This window comes from Rhipicephalus sanguineus, chromosome 1 (assembly GCF_013339695.2).
Source record: "Rhipicephalus sanguineus isolate Rsan-2018 chromosome 1, BIME_Rsan_1.4, whole genome shotgun sequence".
NCBI classification, from domain to species: Eukaryota; Metazoa; Arthropoda; class Arachnida; order Ixodida; family Ixodidae; genus Rhipicephalus; species Rhipicephalus sanguineus.
In genome coordinates, this window is record NC_051176.1 from 268946462 (window position 1) to 268965510 (window position 19049).

At 46.2% G+C, this 19049-nt stretch overlaps 1 protein-coding gene across 3 annotated transcripts in view; it reads right to left on the reverse strand.

Moving 5' to 3' along the window:
* LOC119378941 (uncharacterized) overlaps window positions 1–17281 on the reverse strand; it is a 38936-nt gene extending 21655 nt beyond the window's left edge. For 2 of the 3 annotated variants that reach the window (XM_037648039.2, XM_037648037.2), the window contains exon 1: window positions 17146–17281. In XM_037648039.2, the coding sequence (XP_037503967.1) occupies window positions 17146–17248 (103 nt within the window). In that variant the 5' untranslated portion in view covers window positions 17249–17281. Of the gene's footprint in view, window positions 1–15582; window positions 15696–17145 lie in introns of those variants that run through there. The other variant, XM_037648038.1, reaches the window with a different exon arrangement.
* Window positions 17282–19049: the final 1768 nt, after the last annotated feature.

Genomic DNA, 19049 nt, shown 5'->3' on the forward strand with positions numbered 1-19049 from the left:
ACAAATGAGCGCAATATGGAAATAAGAACAGTCTGGTCCTGCACGTTCCTCGTTAGCCCGGTGCACTCGCTGCTTCGCTCACGAACTCACGAGACAGCCCGAACACTCACTAACTCAGCTGACTTCTTTCATAATGCGGGTAGCCAGAAACATGACTCCAATGTGACGCCCGCATGAGTGTGACGTCGGAATCTATCGCATTTTTTTTTCTTGAACTGTCATCTGTAAAGCTATTCCATATTTGATTTCTGAAAAAGCATAACACATGGAATCCACGACACGACATTCCGGCAATTCCAGCAAGGCCATATTCGCCTGCCAACAACAACAACATTCTCCTCACGCTACGTTCGAGGCACGTTTAGTGAAATTACAAAAATTCAATAGCCACACATCGCAACCGCGTTGTGCACGCTGTGGCGCGGAATTCTCCTTTTCTCAGCTTACATATATGGTTGAAAGGGGTGTTCGCTGGTGAAACGAAAAAAAGAAACGAAGCTGCCCTAATACTCTCGCACCATATGGCATAGCCTGTAATTATAACGATTGTTTTGTTAATTACCAAGAAGTGTAGTGAGAGACATTGAGACAAAGAAGGTGAGACAAAGGGTGGATGACCTGTGACGGGCGTCCTTCGCCCCGTTAACACGCAAAAGGGGTGTGTTTTTTTTTTTTTCCACACGTGATTTCGCTTTGTGCCGGACGGTCTGCGTATTACGACATGACCTTACCCGCCTCTGGACGCTGTCGTCCCAACTGCATCATTGTTTCTGTGCCGCCTTCAGCCGCGGCTACGCGTTCGCATGCTTCGTTTGACTTCGCTATCTCACGACAACGCTGCACGCAGCAGTGCGGACAGTGAAGGAGGCGCGATGTTTAGCGCTGGTATTTTCTACGTGTACAAATATCTCGGCTTTTGGTGGAGTTTTTATACAACGACGCGCTAGTCTTCAACTGACAAGCTTTCCTTTTGGTCGCGTTCACTCAATTTATTACAACTTAATGCTCTGAAGGCATTGGTCCCACATAAGGGGGCATGCATCGGGTTTCGAAACAGCACAATAAAAAACAACTTTAACATATTTAGCAAGAGGAATCGACAAAACGAAAGTAGCGTGTGCAGTACAAGGACAAGTGAACAACACGCTGTGGTGGGCGTGTAATGTTAGAGCAGGTGGCGGGTTAATTGTTTTGGCGATATTTCTCTCGATCTGAGCATGACTCTATGGTGTTAGGAAGCGTGTTCACAGGGTTATTGTGCGCAGAAAAAAAAAGAGTTATCCATCGCCGATGTTCGATCACCTATGCGTGCGATGGTACGCGTGTGGGCTAACCTCGATGATGACGTCTGAGAGGTGGGATTAATAATAGTTCCGACTGATAAAGTAAGGGATGAAGCAGGCAAAGACGAGCAATTATACGACGCAATTCGAATGCTGGGTGGGATAGGGTATGTTTTAAAGTAGTTTTACTGATGTACGGTGAATATTGGGATTATACAAAACTTGCTTTGCGGTGTTATACTGATTGTATTTCATTGATTGTTATTCGTTCATTCCAGTTTGTGGCCCATTACTCCGTAGTCATGCTTCATAGAGAACTTCTAGCTTTGGCGAATGTTAAGTTTCTCACAGCACCAAGCGATAGCAGACAGCTTTTATGGGGAGACATTTACACATGAAAAGAATGTGGGCAAAGGCACCTTTAGTGAGACGCGATCCTTTTTTATAGTTGGGGATAAAACGAAAAAAGAAGAACAAAAAAAGAAAGCAAGAAAAGAAACGCTTTCGTACTTAGGTTTAGGTAAGCGTTAAAGACTCCCGGTGAGTCAAAATTAAGCCGCAGTTCCTAATGCACTAAAACGTGCATGCCTCATGATCATTTATGTTGTAGTATACTTAAAATCTCAAAATTTCATTCATAATTTTTTTTTTTCAATATTGTACGAGCATCACAGGAGCAGCGACAGAACGATAGCTTGCATGGTACACGCTGAGGTATACGTCTGCGAAGTCTAGCTTTAAAATACGAGGGACAAATATTTGTATGGGAGATGAGACATTAACTTTCCCATGACAATATCACACCACTAGAAATAGTGTGATAACCATTAATTAACCAATAAATAAATTTGCTCATTGGAGTGTTCATTCCAGGGTACATTTCGCAGTTTCGCATTTGACGCCCGACGCAGCTGAAGACATTTCTACGTTGAAGAAATCCTGAGAAAGCCACCATCAACGAGCTGTTAGTCTTTGGACATGCTGCACAGAGTATCCCACGAAGTTTTGTCCAGTGAGAAATGCTTTCTGAGAAAATAGTTGTCTGCAGACGTGTATCTGAAAACTACAGGCGTCTCTAGACTCGGGATATACTTCACACATGAACATGACTTCAGCGTTTACTGGCTTAATTCCGCGTTTTCGATAGTATAAATCAACTCAAAAATTACTTAATTAAATAGTTATTCGGCGATTATCGCGTAAATTTCTACGCTGTCCTCCCGAAATAAATAACTAAAAGCGTGACAAATCAAGATGTCTGCAGAGTTTTTAATAAATAGTGTTTTCGCCGAGTACTTGCTATATAATATCCGTCTTCGATCGACAGCAATTAAGTTGCTTCAGCCGCCACTGCTCTCGGCAGATGCGTTGATGCCGCTGGAAATACGGGCTTTGCAGAGAGCGGTCTTCCGCAAGACACGGAGACCGGTTATATACTTAACGACCGAATATAGCAGGAACGGTGCTACGATCTTGCATCTATACGGTGCATTCCGGCGCCCGTGGCATGCGCGTACGTCATATGTAGGTCCCCGACAGGGCGCACCTTCCCAGGGAGGTACACTGTCAAGGCGCCTCTTGGTATACGTGCTAGGCTGCCCTTTCCCCGAGTGACCACACGTGGATGAGGAGGTGGTCCCGCTGTGTCCAGCCGTGTCCGGCCAGCCAGGGTGGCGGCTACCTCCGCTGTCACGCTGCAACAGGAGCAGGGGACGCGGAACAGCGAATGATCTCCTCCCTCCTTTATTGTCGCTGCCGGCCTTTGGAGACGGGCCTGAAAAGGCGCCTCGGCCTAGATTCGAATCTCTTCCATCGCAGCGTGAAGGCGCGCTCGAGGTGGGGAGGGCGCGCGGACGCAACCTTGGCCACGAACGTTAATTGTAATTCGGGGGCCGTTATCTCGCCCGTGGTGCGCATCAAAGCCGCTCGTCCGTGCATGCAGTGTGCGCTGGGCGGCGGCTATTCGTTCGTTTTGTCCCCAGCTGCCTCCCTCTGCGTGCCTTCCACGGGTCAGCTTGGACGCCGAAAAGGGTGCATCTGAAAGCGCCATGCCGCGCCTCAATACCAGGTTACATCACGCCAAGACTGTTTGCGCAAGCTCATCTTGGAAAATGTGAGGGAATGAAACGGCAGAGCGTGCTGGTTGCCAGTCGCATGCACTCGGTCTCTTTTAAGATGTTTCTTAACGCCGACCTACATGAGCAAAAACAAATAGAAAAAAAAAACAAAGTTCCTGGAAGAAAGCAGGGCTGAATTTGTTTAGCTGCAGAGTTTAAGGGAATAATAAACGTGAACAGCGCCAAATTACACTGTACTGGGCCTATACGCTGCTGTCATTGCGCTGTTTATACTCTGAGCTTCCTTTGGAGAGAGAGAGAGAAACATTTACTAGAATAAACCCGCACGTTCGTTCGACGAGCCCTGGGCGCGGGTGGAGTCCTCAGTCAAACATATACGGGAACTCCATTGCGCTACGAAAACACTTTCCATTTCGGGCTTCTGGCGTACAGGTGTACAGTGCGCTTAGGAAAGTCGACAGAGAGAGGGGGCGTTCAATTTAGATTATTTTTTTTTTATCAGACACGCTTCCTCTTACCTCACCATCCTCATAATCATCCTATCTTATGTCCACTGCAGGACGAAGGCCGCTACCAATGATTTCCGACCACCCTTTCGTGCACGGTCTGATACAATTTTATGCCTGAAAATTTCTTCATTTTGTCGCTCTGCCTAACCCAGGTGCATTTTTTTCTGATAATATCTACTGTACAATATCGGCTGCGCTCCTATTTGTTTTCTGATTCACTCTGCTGTGTTTCTACCTTAAATATTTCTCGAGTTTCTGTGTTATTCTCCATGTTTTCCCCCAAATGTTGGAACTAGCAAAAATGCAATGGTTGTATGGAACAGAATTTTCATCGTTTGCAGGGGGCAGCCATCTTTGGTGGGAGGCTGCTGATCACATGGAACGGACGACCGCGATGATGCCCGGCCGGTCCTGATCGCATGCTTGCTGTGCTGGCAGCGAGCGTTGGTTCGCCATCAGGTATGAGTATTGTGACGTAATCTTGCGCCGGCAGACGATAGCCGGGGTCAAGATTATATGCTTACTGTAAACGTGGGTGCGAGAGTAGAAATAATCTGGTCTGTACGTTCCGCTTCATTGACAGTGGTAAGTCGCCGGTCTTGAGTTGAGAATTTCTACCGTATACGCGTACCAGCCCATCCTTTTTAGGGGCGAAGCACCTTAAGGCCGAGGCTTGTCCGTATGGCGTCCGTGCGCACGGCACAGCACCATGTAAGGTCGAAACATCAGGTTTAACAATAGACCCATGTCAATCATAATTGTGACAGAACAATATAAAACACGTCCAATCACAAACCCTTTATACTAGTCGGCGGCTTTAACGTACATATTATGGACCTTAGGACCTAGCTTTGTCGCCGACTCTCACTGTCCGCTGTCACGGTATATAGAAAACCGTTCATATAGTCGAAACATATATGTGCGTATGTGAATAAAAAAAGGCTTACAATAAACGAATATCAATCATAATTGTGACAAAACAATATAAAACACCTACAAGCACAAACCCTTTATACGAGTCGGCGACTTCAACGTAGACATCATGGACCTTAGGACCTAGCTTTGTCGTCGACTCTTTATGTCACACAAATTACATTATATGGGGCAACGCTCAGGTAACGTACGGTTACTCACCAATATACGATGCCCAGAGCTTCGCCCACTCGTCATGATTCACTTCGTGGAGATGCGTGGTTTTTTTTTCGGTGAATTTCCTTTACATGATAATAATAACTGTTGGGGTTTTACGTCCCAAAACGACGATATGATTATGAGGGACGCCGTAATGGAGGGCTCCGGAAATTTTGACCACCTGGGGTTCTTTAACGTGCAGCTAAATCTGCGGCGATTACGAGTGTGTCGGCACACCATCCCTTCTCTTATCCCCAAGAGAAACACGTTTTCTCGATGGCAGCTAGTGAAAATGCTGTGTGACGCACACGTGTTGTCATGATCAGGCGATTGGGTACAGTTGGTCTTTCTTTCTCTTTCACTGTATATATTTCCGAGCTCTGATATTAAACGTTACTTGGAAGTAAGCGCTTGTGCCTGTGTGTTTCCTTGTCCTTTGTCTAAGAAGTTGCGCGCTATAAAGCTCGTAACTATGGATTACCCACTAGGCTGAAACAACGCCTAAATCTACGTTAAACCCCGGATATTATTATTATTAACGCCTAAATCTAAGTACACGGGCCTCAAGCATTTTCGCCTCCATCGAGGATGCGGCCGCCGCAGCCGGAATTCGATCCCGCGACCTTCGGATCGGCAGTCGAGCACCATGACCACTAGACCACCGTGGTGGGTCCTTTACATGAGTAGCCCCCCCCCCCCCTTGTATTTGACCTAGCTATGCATACTGATTCTAGTGTCCGGTTGTCTATCACGAACTCTCGCTCTTTCGCCGGATCACCTAGTATTGTCTTTGTCTTCTGCATATTCATCTTCAGCCCTACTTTGACGCTTTCCCGCTTCAATCATATTTTTCAATTCGTCGCCGCCATTGCTGAAGAGTGCTATTTAGTCTGCAAACCGTAAATTGCTAGGATATTCTCGGTTACTCTTTATTCCTATTTCTTCCCAATCCAATCGTTTAAATACCTGCTCTAAACATGCAGTGAATAACAATAGAGAGATTGTCTCTCCTGGTGGGACCCCTTTCTCGATCGAGATTTTTCCACTTTTCGCGTGGAGGAGCAGGTTATAGCTGTGGGACCTCTTTATATATTGGCTGTGGTATTGCGTATGTTTCAAGTACTCCTTGCCGACAATGACGCAATGCCTGAAGAACCGTTGGTGTCTCAACCGAGTCGGATGCCTTTTCGCAATCTACGGATGCCATATAAGGGGGCCTCCTATGGTTAAATTATTTTATTAACCGCATGACCTTCTTAATAATAATAGTTGTTGGAGTTTAACGTCTTAAAACCACGATAAGATTATGAGGGACGCCGTAGTGGAGACATGACCTTCGTTAAAAGTAAATGATGGCGTCTAGTAAACTTCCTTGTTTCGTAGTACGAGGCATGAACTTTTCGCCTATTGATATGAACCTAACACAGTGTGGATCTATTCGTGTGCTCAGTAAAGTTGATGGTTGGGCGAGTTGGTGGAATTTCATTTTTACGTGTGCAGTGAAGTCAGAGCACGATATTAAAAAAAAAACACGAAGAAATAAGCAAAATGAGCACAAAAGAAAAGCGACGCGCCACGTTTTTACGTCTTTCCTCGTCGTCCGTTTTGTTTGTTGTTGCATTGTAGACAAGTTTTACGACAGAACACGGACGTTAATTCAGCATAGAAAAATAAACCTGTCACGTTGATTATCGTTTCGGGCTTCCTGCTGCGACGTCAAACAAGTTTTCCGTGACCGCAGTGCGTACTTCGAATCTTGTCGTGCATCACTAAGAAGACGAGGTCCTTCATGACCCTCTACCGACTATGTTACAGAAGCTGTCTCACAAGTATCAGTTCGGTGGTTTGTATCGAAGAGCACGTGCAAGACCCATGAACTTCGTGCAGCGGAGACCTCTCCATATCAGGGTTGCCACTGACTTTCGAGTGAATGTCGCCAAACAACGAGCAGAAAGTCTCCAAAAGTCGCCATTTTTTTAGAAATTTCGCCAAAAAAGTCGCCATTCTAGATGTGTGCGGCATATCCTAGTAATAGGAATTTTCACTGATGTATAGCTCCGTAGAATACAGTGCCATTCAAAGCCCTTAAAGTATCTTGACATTTCTCAATACCAGGCGCATCGCCCCTTCACCATGGGAGTGCTTGGTGCACCTGGTTCTCCGGCTAGCCGCAAGATGCTTGGAGGCGCAAGTATGAAAGGATAAAACGCTCATGATATTCTTCCATCCCTGTCCGCTCGTTTCAAAGGTAAAAGTGTGGTAATCCTTGGGCGAAAGCCGCGAAGGCGTTGTTTGTAGACAGCTTTACATCCCCTCATATGAAAAAAAGGATTAACAGGTTTATTGAAAGTAGTAAGACAGAATTCTTACAGGTATCGTTCATTAGTGAGTCTTATACCTTTCAGTGTGAACTAATATGATACCGGACGCCACTGTCCCTTTCATATATAATCACTTATATCTACCCGCGTCAATCCAGTGCGTTATAATTGAACAGGTAGACATTGTAAAATGTTATATAGCAATTGTTTTCATTGCACACGCTCACCGAGAACAGTAGAAAATGCCTGAATAAATAATTTTTTATTGCACGAACACCCGCGTATCCGCCCATCTTCGCTATACGAGCTCGATTAGGGGATACTGCAGCGGTGAATAGGTCGCCAAGCTATTCAGAATAGTTGGAGATTTGGCGGAACAAATGGCCGGAACACACGACCAACCCGTCATCTAGCCCCTTCAGAAGCGAAACTTTAGCGAAGCTCTGAAGCATCTAGATGAATCTAGATGAATTGAGTTAGAAGCATCTAGATTAATTGAGGAGATACACACGAGTTACAGGACGGACATACAGAACGGCGCGTAATGTGCACCTCAAAACCCAGAAAAATACAGAGAATAGTGCCGCTCATTCGTTGGGAAGGCACTGAGCTTAGGATGCATAACTCAGTGGAGACCTAAGCTGAAAATCGCCAAAAATTCGCCATTTCGCCATTCATAATTTTAGGTCGCCACGGGCCTCTCAAATTCACCAATTTGGCGAAAAGTAGCCACCATTGGCAACCCTGCTCCATATGTCTAAGTATCCTGCCATGTTCGAGATCTTGCGATGTAACGAATTCTAATTTGTGTTATGGGCCGTGACCCGATTTGTGTCTCTCTGTTTTTTTTTTTTTTTTTTTTTTTTTGCAGGAGTGCTTAAACTCGGACAGTTGACAATAATTTATGTATGCTATAGGGGCTGTTTATGGGTCGTTTCTTCGTCAATATCTAAAGGTATACTGTACCTCAGAACGACTGACTGTTGAGCTAGCTGGTCTATACTATGTCGACTAGAAAAGATCAGCGCAACAAATTTTGAACTTGAATAGATATTTAGCTCGGTATTTTGTACCGTAGAGTAAACTGAGTCCCTTTGTATAGCTGTAAATCGGCCATTAAATAAACATTTTTTTCTTAAATTTTCTATTCAGAAGATCAGGATGACATCGCCATCGGTGAAACTTCCATATTTAGTTATGTCATGCAGTGTCCTTGCGAGAAAAAGAAAAAGGGAAATGCCATGCGACTATATATGATTACTTGAGATTTCGCACTTAATGACCTCGGGTGTGTATGGACGATTCTGCGATTTGCGCAGTTAGGCGTAACGATACTTCACTTGCAATACTTCATTATCTTCATTAGCATCTTCATTAGCAGTACTTCATTATCTATTAGTGCGATCTGCTGAGACTATCACCTCAATACCTAAAGCCGATCACCCAGTCTGCAGCCCATTTTGAGCTGGCCAGCTGTCCTTGGAAATATGTTACGACATATTCTAAATAAAAAAAAAAAATTCGGCAGATCCCACGTACCGCGGGAGTCGATGTTACGCGAAGCATACGGCGGGAAGGTGACTGTGGCGTAATTTTTTTTACTGAGCGACACGTCACAAAATGACGCTAAAGATTTATATAAATTTCATACGCACACATATACGTTGAATAGCCACATATGTGTTATATAATCAGTAGTTTACGGTTGGGTAACGCTGCCAACGGCAGCGTGGGTATTACCAACACCAGAAGCGGTAATCTGATATGCAGTGCTTGTACTTGTCCCTTGTGATGGAGAACGCACGCACGTTTCACGAACAAGGTCATCATCACCGTGATCAGTGAGCACCAGCAGCTGGTCATGACTTGTTATAGAATCCGGTCGTGATCGTGGTGACGAGGGGTCCATGTGTAGTGAAGTATGCGGTATAGTAGAGCTGTTGGAATTCGTGGATACCTCGGTCATTTCGTCGACAAATTGTGAGTCGATAGAGCCGGCGACATGTCGGAACCTGAAGCCACCCTTCGCGTTGGTGAGGTGTAGGCCGTCGAGGCTGGTAGGCCTGGATAGTGCTACGTAGACCAACATCAGTGGGTGGCGCTTGTCGTATTCGTAGGCTACCTGGGCGTATGTGGCCTACGTTGCCCAGTCTACAAAGCGGCTGTCAATCAATCTGGCATCATCCTCGGTCAGCATGAGGCCATCGCCCAGCCTCGTAAGAAAGGAAAAGGACACTGCGTCATTCTGGCGGACGAAGTGCACTTTACGGTGCGGTGATGTGGATATCACATGTAACTTTCGTTAATGTATTCCTCAGGGGTCGAGCAATGCTTCAATATAGCTTACTGAATCATAGGAATACAAATGCAATGTTTATTAGACTGCTATAAAAGCAGAGCCAACACTGGAACCACAGACGTTAATCTGATATGACGCCTGTATCGTAGGAGTACACATCGTATCATATAGTGCTCATTGCTTTCTTGTAAAATTAGATAGCAAGCACCACAACTACAGCTGACGTTATATTACGCCTGCGTAGGCTGTTTTTCCAAACCACTTTCAAACCAGACCTGGCGTGGCTCAGTGGTAGAATACCTGATTGCCACGCAGAATGCTTGGGTTCGATTCCTGCTGGGATCCTAATTTTCATTCTTTCCATTCGTCAAGTCAACGCTGCCGATGTTGGTTTTTCTGAACGCTCTCGCATTTAACTTACTAGTGTTCTCGCCGTTCCTGTGTAGATATAAACTGTCAATCACCTGTGGCGCATACCCGTACACCGCGGCCCGTGGCAAACGGGTATGTGCCACACGTGTCTAGTGGAAAGGGTTCGACGACGTACGCGACAGGATTTTCACATTATTCATGTCATGACCGGACAATCATATTCGTCAAATCCTCTTACCCTCCCATGCCAATTTTAGTCTACACTAGGTTAAGGAGGCGATCATGAGAGCACACAGACGTAGGCGGCTAGATAGTTAGATACGTAGATAGAAACGCTCAAAGTGCCAAAGGTTCGCTAAGAAATGCTTCGAATTTAAAATATTTTAGAGTAAAAAAATACATACATAACGCGTAAATACAAGATTTTGGTACAAATTAATAGAAAAGACCTGGCCTATTGCTACAAGCATCGCGCGATGCTGGTTTGGCAAGAGCCCAACTTATACGATGGGAACACGATTTTCTCGCGGCAATCTTACGTGTGCGTTCTGACATACAAGGGTTTTTTTTTAAGACACAGTTACTGCATATACCGTTCATCGCATATATCGCGAAACTAAAAAAAAAGAGCGCCTTAAATTCCTGATTGGCTCTCATGGGTCACAAAGTCAAAGCGCAGCTAGTCCTAAGCTCATGGTAATCTTAAGCCAACGTAATTGTAATCTCACGTAACTGTAAGCTCTACCCAAAGTTTTAACCTCGTTGCACTCCAAGGTAACGTCCTCATTCTCAATCGTAGGAATTACAGTGACAGTTAAAGAAAAAAAAAAAAAGTCTCGCAACGACGGGACAAGGATGCAGACACGTGCGCTTCGTGTCGCCAAATAGCATCGAGCGCAAAAGTGCGCCAAATCAACTTTATGGTTGTCTAACATGAAAATTTGGATTAGAAGGCATCATCTGCCAGCGACTTGGTAGCTTAGTGGATGGCGTTCTGAGTACGAGGTTCCAGGTTCGATTGAGATGAGATGAAGCACAAAAACGCTCGCGCACATATTACATACACATTTGATTGGTCGAGTGCACTAGCAGTACGCCCTAAGAAAGTCGCACACAAGACAGCTTTAAGTCCGTCTTAAGAGACTAGACAGTTCTAGTCATGATTACATGGCGCCATGATGACAATAAGATCTTGTTTTATAATTGTAATAAAGTTTTTTTTACTGTCTTATGATGCACGACCTTGTAACCGTATCTGAGCTACGTTGAAGTGACCGCAATGTGCCGTTATATTTATAACGATTTTACAAGTACTTTGTTAGTACAAGGGGAGTGCAGAGATATGTTTATCTCTGCGTGGCCTTCATTTCGAGATGTGAAACCCTTGTTGTTGGCGGGGGCACGCCCTTGACCATGACAGAGGGGCTGCGCCGGCGGGAGTTTTCGAGCGTCACTTTTGTGGTAGAGACCGGTATAGGCACATCTTTCGGAAGGGCCACTGCCCAGTAGAAAAAATTGTTCCTGGTGGCTTCCAGATTCGAACCCGGTACCTCCCTCTTGATAGGCGTAAACTCAGCTTTGTTAACGCCATAGGTGCACGCTGAAAAACCAATAATAATTGTTGGGGTTTAACGTCCCAAAATCACGATGTGATTATGAGGGACGCCGTGGTGTAGGGCTCCGGAAATTTCGACCTCCTGGGGTTCTTTGACGTGCACCTAAATCTAAGTACAAGGGTCTCAGACATTTTCACCTTCATCGAAAATGCGGCCGGGATTCCTGAAGAACCAAATGGCCAAAGGTGATCCGGAGATCTCTAACACGGCGCCCTTCGCAACCCACTGTGCAGTTTTGGGACACTAAACATGATTTCTTGATTTTTTTCCTGATTGATCCTGCTCTTATCTGCAGAGACAAAGATATTGTCACACTTCGAAATAAAAATGTGAACAAACCGTTTTTTTTTTTCGCTGAAGTAGTGCAATTTAACTTCTTTATGCAGTATGACGGTATGACAACGAAGCACAGAAAGCTCTCGCAATATACGGTTGTCAAAGTGGCCTGTTTCCAGTGGTGTAGGAGGGGTCGACTGACGCGTGCGAACGCGTGAAACGAAGTTGCTCATCAACCTTTAATCCCCTTACCCGTTTCCCATCTCATCCCCAACAGCGGCCAAGATCGTCCTTTTATCTCAATAAAGGTCCCATTCATTCATTCATGGAGGCCGTGATCAACATTCAAAAGGCACACAGAGCTGAACGAACAGTATATTTTGGACGGCGTTCGATACACTAATTACACCAACATAATTAAGTTTATATCGTGTCTGCTTCTGATTTTGGAGCGGTTGAGACGCAAAACGTGAACCAGGAAAGATGACGCGGAGTCCGTCCTGCCCGCATCGTCTCCCTTGTGTCTCGCGCATCAACCTTTTACAAATATTCTTCACCAAATGAGCCAGAAGAATTCTCATTTTGAAACAAGGAATACAATCTTACCACGTCCGAAGAAGCTCAAGTTAGCGTAGCGTACAGGCACCCCCTAATAACGGCTGTAGCATGCGCTCTGAAGGCTTCCAGATGGCTGCCCCAACATATAAGCCGACTCCGACCAACCGCATATATACAACTTGCGAGAATGGAGCAGCGTATATTACAAGGCTCCCGCGTGAAGCAGAGCCCTTAGGACGCATAACCATAGTACTTGAACACTGAACAAAACATCTTTTGAGCTCTCACAGCACGCACAGAGGCGAGAGATGTATCAGTGTACTATCTGCAAACAAAGCGTGCTGTTTGATGCGCGCGGCTCACGCATGAATGTAGAGGTGAGGTGAATTAAATCGTGACCAACAAAATTCGACGGCTCGCCACGCCACCACACCGTGTGAAAAACTGGAACGGTGCAGCAATCCTGAAAGTGACATGGCATCAAGCTTGCTGCACGTATACAGACGAACGGCATCTGCGCGCTCGAGCTCGAACGGTACAGCCGGCCAAATCTTTAACTATCGTGCGCGAGCGCCGACTTTTTTGTGCGTCAGCGCCGTACGACGGAGCCAAGCTGCAAACAGGGCGAGAGTAAGCGTCCCTCTTACAAGGAAAAAAAAAAGCGTTTGCGTCGCCGCACGACTGGAAGGTAGCACGCGTTGTGCCTGTGTATAAATCAGGCCCTCGTGAACTGGTCAACAACTATAGACCGATATCTCTAACAAGTATAGTCTGTAAAATATTAGAGCACGTCTTGTGCAGTAACATAATGACACACATAACCAACCAAAACCTGCTAAATCCAAAACAGCACGGTTTCAGACAAGGGCTTTCCTGTACAACTCAATTAACAGAATTCGTTCACGAAGTTTGTGGTGCACTGGATGATTGCTCCTGTGTTGACTCAGTATTTGTAGATTTCAGGAAAGCGTTTGACCTTGTAGATCACAGGTTGCTTGTATGTAAGCTACGTTGGTTTAATATCAATGAACAGATAATTAGATGGATTCAGGAATACTTGTCCTTACGTTCTCAGTATGTGGTGGTAAATGGCGCAGAATCTGGTGTAGCTCGCGTAACATCTGGCGTCCCTCAGGGCTCAGTGTTGGGCCCATTGCTCTTTTTAATATTCATAAATGACCTTCCAGATACCATCGCTTCTTCCGTCAGATTGTTTGCTGATGATCTAATATTATATAGGGAAATTACAAGCTTTGCTGATACCGTTATCTTACAAAATGATTTAACTAAAATAGAAAACTGGTGCGGTAAATCGCAAATGCAAATAAACGTACAAAAAACTGTCCACATGCGTTTCACAAAGAAACGTATGTCCCCGGCAGCTTATACTCTATCTGGTTCTCCGTTGCAGACTGTTTCCGAATATAAGTACTTGGGGATATTCCTCACACCATCCATGTGTTGGCACAGGCACGTCGATTTCATTACAGGAAAGGCATGCAGGGTGTTGGGATTCCTACGGCGTAACACGAAGCTGTTTCCTCAGCAGGCCCGCGATCTTCTGTACAAGAGCTACGTGAGACCAATTTTAGAGTATGGATGCACTGTATGGGACCCTCCCACGAGTGCCGATCGCGAAAAACTTGAGAGAGTTCAGAACATAGCGGCAAGGTACGTTATCGGTAGCTATGAAAGAAACTTTAGCATTACTGCTACAAAAGAAACATTAAAATGGGAACCTTTAGAAAAAAGAAGGCAAACTTTACGCTTGAAGCTTTTTCACAATATATTTTATGGCCACATTGGAATAGACCGCAATCAGTACATTTTTCAGCCGCATTATATATCCAGACGAACAGACCATGAACTCAAAGTTAGAGAATATAGTTGCAGAACTAATCTTTTTAAAAGCACTTTTTTTCCCAGAACAGTTTCAGAATGGAATCGACTGCCTGCTACAACAGTAAGCATATTAGATAACGAAGCTTTTGTGGCCGCGCTTTGACATCTCGTTCGGTCTTCGGCTTTAGTTGGTTTTTATACAAAGCTTATTTCTTATTACATAGTTTTTCTTTGTTTTCATTTGTACAATGTTATTTTTTTCTGCATCTAAGAAAGTTTTCTTTTTTTTACATTGGTGATTTGCATTGACATTCATATATGCTAGTGTTGCTTCTTATTGCTCATGATTGTGTTTTTTTTTTTTGTTTTTTTTTTGTTCTTGCCTACCGATGTTGTTGTAATGTAATGCGTGTTTTTCATCAACCTTGTTGTAACCGACTGTTTATTGTGGACTACCATTGGGTGTTCAAACTGCTATGTATAACCCCCCCCACTGTAATGCCTAAATGGCGCTGTGGGTAAGAGAGTAAATAAATAAATAAATAAAAAAAACAAATGAACTATCCACATTTGTCAGCTTATCTCATAAGCGCGCGGGCGTGTGACGTCTGCGGATTTCATTTTCTCAGTCGCTTGCTGATCTTCGGAATATAAGATACGAGCAAGATGCCCTGCCTGTTCGTCTGAAGTGAGTTAATGCAGCGTGACGTTCTCACGAAGGAACAACCAAGCAGACGATGGGCCCAGCTGAGCGCGCTTCGTGGGAATGCGCTTACTCTCACCCTGCTTGCAACTTGGCTCCGTCGTACGGCGCTGACGCACAAAAAGGTCGGCGCTCGCGCGCGATAGTTAAAGATTTGGCCGGCTGTACATGCATGCGCGCAATGAAGGCGAACACTTTCCGCGATATAGTTGATTTTTTTCTTTTTTTCAAGTCTGCGTGGCTTTGTTGCACGGGCGTAGCCAAGGGGGGGGGGGGGGGGGGGGGTTAACCCCCCCCCGAAAATTTTCAGTTTTGCTTGCGTATATATACACGCACACATAAAAACGCACGCACAAACATACATAAAATATGGTTGCCCCCCCCCCTCCCCCGAAAACAGTTTCTGGCTACGCCCCTGTTCTGTTGGTAACATACGAATCTGGCCAGCTGTTTGTCGCTTACCGGATGTCTCAAAGTTGCAGTTGGCGATAAGTTTTGTACGCGCGCGCGAACAAAGATGGGCTCTGATGCATGCGCGGCTCGTGTTCAGCGCGCGAAGAGAAGGCAGAGGAGCAGAAGGAAGGGTGCTCTCACCGGCGAGGCGCAGGAGCAGGAGCAGGACCCAGCATCCCATCCTGCACGGGGCGGCCGAGTGACGGGACGGCCGGGCGCGTGCTGCGGCATGCAGCGCGCGGCGAGGAGGCCTCGATGGGACCCTCTCCGCGACAGCCGCCCATTCGCCCATTCTCCCACTATGCAACGCCGAACATCAGGGGCGATGGCGCAAACGAGACTGTTGCTGGTTGGGCCGCGGCGGAGCTCGAGCTCACGCGAGAGCGGTCGCGCTTCGTCAGCAACTTTGCGAGTCACGGAATGACACCAAGCCCCGAGCGCGGCATGCAGAAAGTGCTTCACTTCTCGTACCTGTATACTACGCAAGCACGTGAGATAAGAGGTGTCCGCGCGTGGTTCACATCGGTGAGAGACGTTCTGTTTTAAAGAACATGGCACTCGCGATGTGTAGAGGTCAAGATGGGAGGACATGCAAGGAGCACGATTACAAGCGAGTTTGCCACCTGCAAATAACACGCGTGCTATAAAGAAACAGTATTCATGCGCTCAGCAGTGAGGAAGGCGTATCACGGTGTGACAAAAAAACAGAACTGTCAGCCGAAGGAAGTGTTACCTATCTTGCGAGCACGTTGACATCCCTTTTGCACTTGTAAAACACACACACACACTAGCGCGCGCGCGGTAATAACGGTACGTGTGTGGAAAACACTAGGAAACGTAGAAATGGAAATAATAAACAACAGTCTAAGCGGAAGAGTGCCACATGCAAACACGTGTTCGTGCCGTGTATACCTTACGTCATCGACGCCATCTAGGATTCATGCCTTTGGCGGTTGCGTGAGCGATGAAGCATAAACTTCAAGTCAAACAAGATTTATGCGATTTTTCTCGTCACCTGCCCAGCAGTATAGGCACAATTAATTAATTAAGCAATCAATAAACTTCGGGCGTTTTACACGCCAGAAGCGCTAGATATGTGATTATGAGGCACGTCGTAGTGGTGGACTGCAGATTAAGTTTCACTGCCTAGGGTTCTCTTAAATCTAAAACGGCGTTCTTGCACATCGCAATGCGGCCAGACTGGTCATGGAATCGAACCCTCGCCCTCGAGTCTATAACAGCGCGGCACCATAACCCCACAAGAATAGCACTGTGGCAGGGCGTTCGATTGAGAACGCCACACTGGCTCCAAATGTATGTTGTAATAAGGAAGGATCAAATATGAGCGCTGGTTCTGCGATGATTTGCGCGCCTCGACAAGGAATACGTGAATTGGTGATATAGCTTGAACTTTTAAAAAGACGCATTATATGTAGGAAAAACACGCAGTATGGATATATTATATCACCATTATGGATTAATAAGACGCTGGAATGATAATTACGTGAGTATAGATAAACCGGGCTGCACGATTTTTATAGCGAAGCTGCATACATGTCTAGGGCATAGGTCCGTTGTCCGGCTGCAAAAGCGTATGTGCTACAAAAATTGGGCAAACCCCACTACGCGCCACTAAAAATGACGAATTTGGCCGCGGGCAAAAGATGTATGTGCCACAGAAATTGGGCAAACCCCAATGCTCACCACTGGTCCACTCAAAACGAAGGGAACACACGGGCGGCAAACACCAATTAAGACCCTGCACGAAACCCCAAGCGCATGCCGCAAGCCAGACAAGACGACGCATGTCGCGGCAAGAAGACGCATGTAGCTCGAATGGAAAAATTTTGAAGGAGCATACGCTAAATTCAAAACGGACTTTCTGGACGGGCATTTCGGAATCAGTTGCAGGGTGTGTGATCGCTACGGTTCGAAATTGTGTGTCGTGTGCTAAACAGCTTCGCTGGTCATCTCCCATCCCTGCGTGCATGGAATGACTCCTCAGTTTTTTTAGTTGATTATACTGCGTTAGATAGGTTATACTGATGAGAATCCCAAGCCTACCACGCATAAGGTAAACCGGCATATAATAGATTAACCGATGAGGGAGCACTCCTAAAGCTCTTAAGAAGAAAAACACTATTTGCGAACATATAGTTATGTTAGTCACGCGAGTTGACCACGTGAGAATGTTTCAAAAAGATAAGCCAAGGTATTTATAACATTTAACGAATGAAATTGAAGCCAGAAATGGTATATTGCGCTTATTGGTAACGTTTGCTTGCTCCACGGTTGATGCATGCGTGTGACTCGCTTTCGTTTTGTCTTACTTCTCCGATGACGCATATCCTGCAAGAATAGACCAATGTTCAGACGGTAATAAAAAGAAAGCTATCGTATTACTGCGATCAACAGAAGCCTTCGTGAAGAAGCGCCTGAAAAAAAAAGGAGGAGGAGGAGGAGGAATAAACTTTTATTGAAACCAGCAGTTCGGTCGGCTGGGCCTCCCACGTGGGGACGTCGAGGTCTTGCCTCTCCGCCGCCTTGCGGGCCTGCTGGGTCGCCCAAAGCTGTTCGTCGAGGTCGGAGCTGCGCAGGGCGGCGTGTCATCTCGACGAGAGGGTCTCGGTGTTAATGGACGGGTATTGGTGTTTACATTCCCAAAGCATTGCGGGAGCGAGGCGACCTGGGTCTTGCAGATCATACAAGAGTGGTTAAGATAAATGTCTGGGTATATTTTGTGGTGTCGATGCAGTGACGGGTACGTGTTTGTCTGTAACAGGCGGAGGGTGGTCGCCTGTGCTCTTTTAGCTTGTTATGAGGGGTAGGGAAGGTTCTTCTTTCGAGATAAAATGCTTTTGTTATGTCGTTGTAGCTGGTGAGGCGATCGCGTTCCGCGGGTACACCTGCGCTGTCTCCGGCACGGTTGACCAGGCCTCGTGCTACGGAATGTGCGACCTCGTTGGGGTTGGTGAGGTGCGGATGAACGTCGCCGGCATGTGCTGGAATCCAGACGAGCGTGATTTGGTTATCTGCTGAGTGAGGGGCTTGGTGTAGGATGCGTTGCTGTGAGATGCGGCCTTTGATATAGTTGTTGATTGCCGTGCGGGAGTCGCTCACGAAGGTGTCGCAGTCTGGGTCGAGGGCGGCCAGGGCGAATCTCTTCAGCCGTCTCAGCGTTCTGGGTTACGATGCTGGCGGGTGTCTGAGCGAGCCGCCTTGAGTAGTAGCCGCTGCGAAGCGGCCCGTCTTGATATTCAGCTGCGTCGACGAAGGTGACGTCTGTGGTGTCGCCGTAAGCTTTGATGAGGGATGCGGCCCGTGCCTTCCGTTGTTCCTCGTTGTATTCAGGGTGCATGTTTTTGTGGATGGGGTCGGCGTGTAGCCAAGCCCGGATACGTCCTGGGATTGGGTGTTTGTCTCCGTGCTGACGGTGGTAGGTGATGCCGAGTTTAGTCAGAATGTGCCGTCCTGTTTCTGTGAGAGTGAGGCGCTCTAGATGAGTCTGACGCTGCGCTTCGATTAATTCGTCGAGGGCGTTATGGTTATCGCGATAATGACAACAGTGTCTTGGACACTGCTCAGCCGTGAGTAGCAGTATCCTGCAG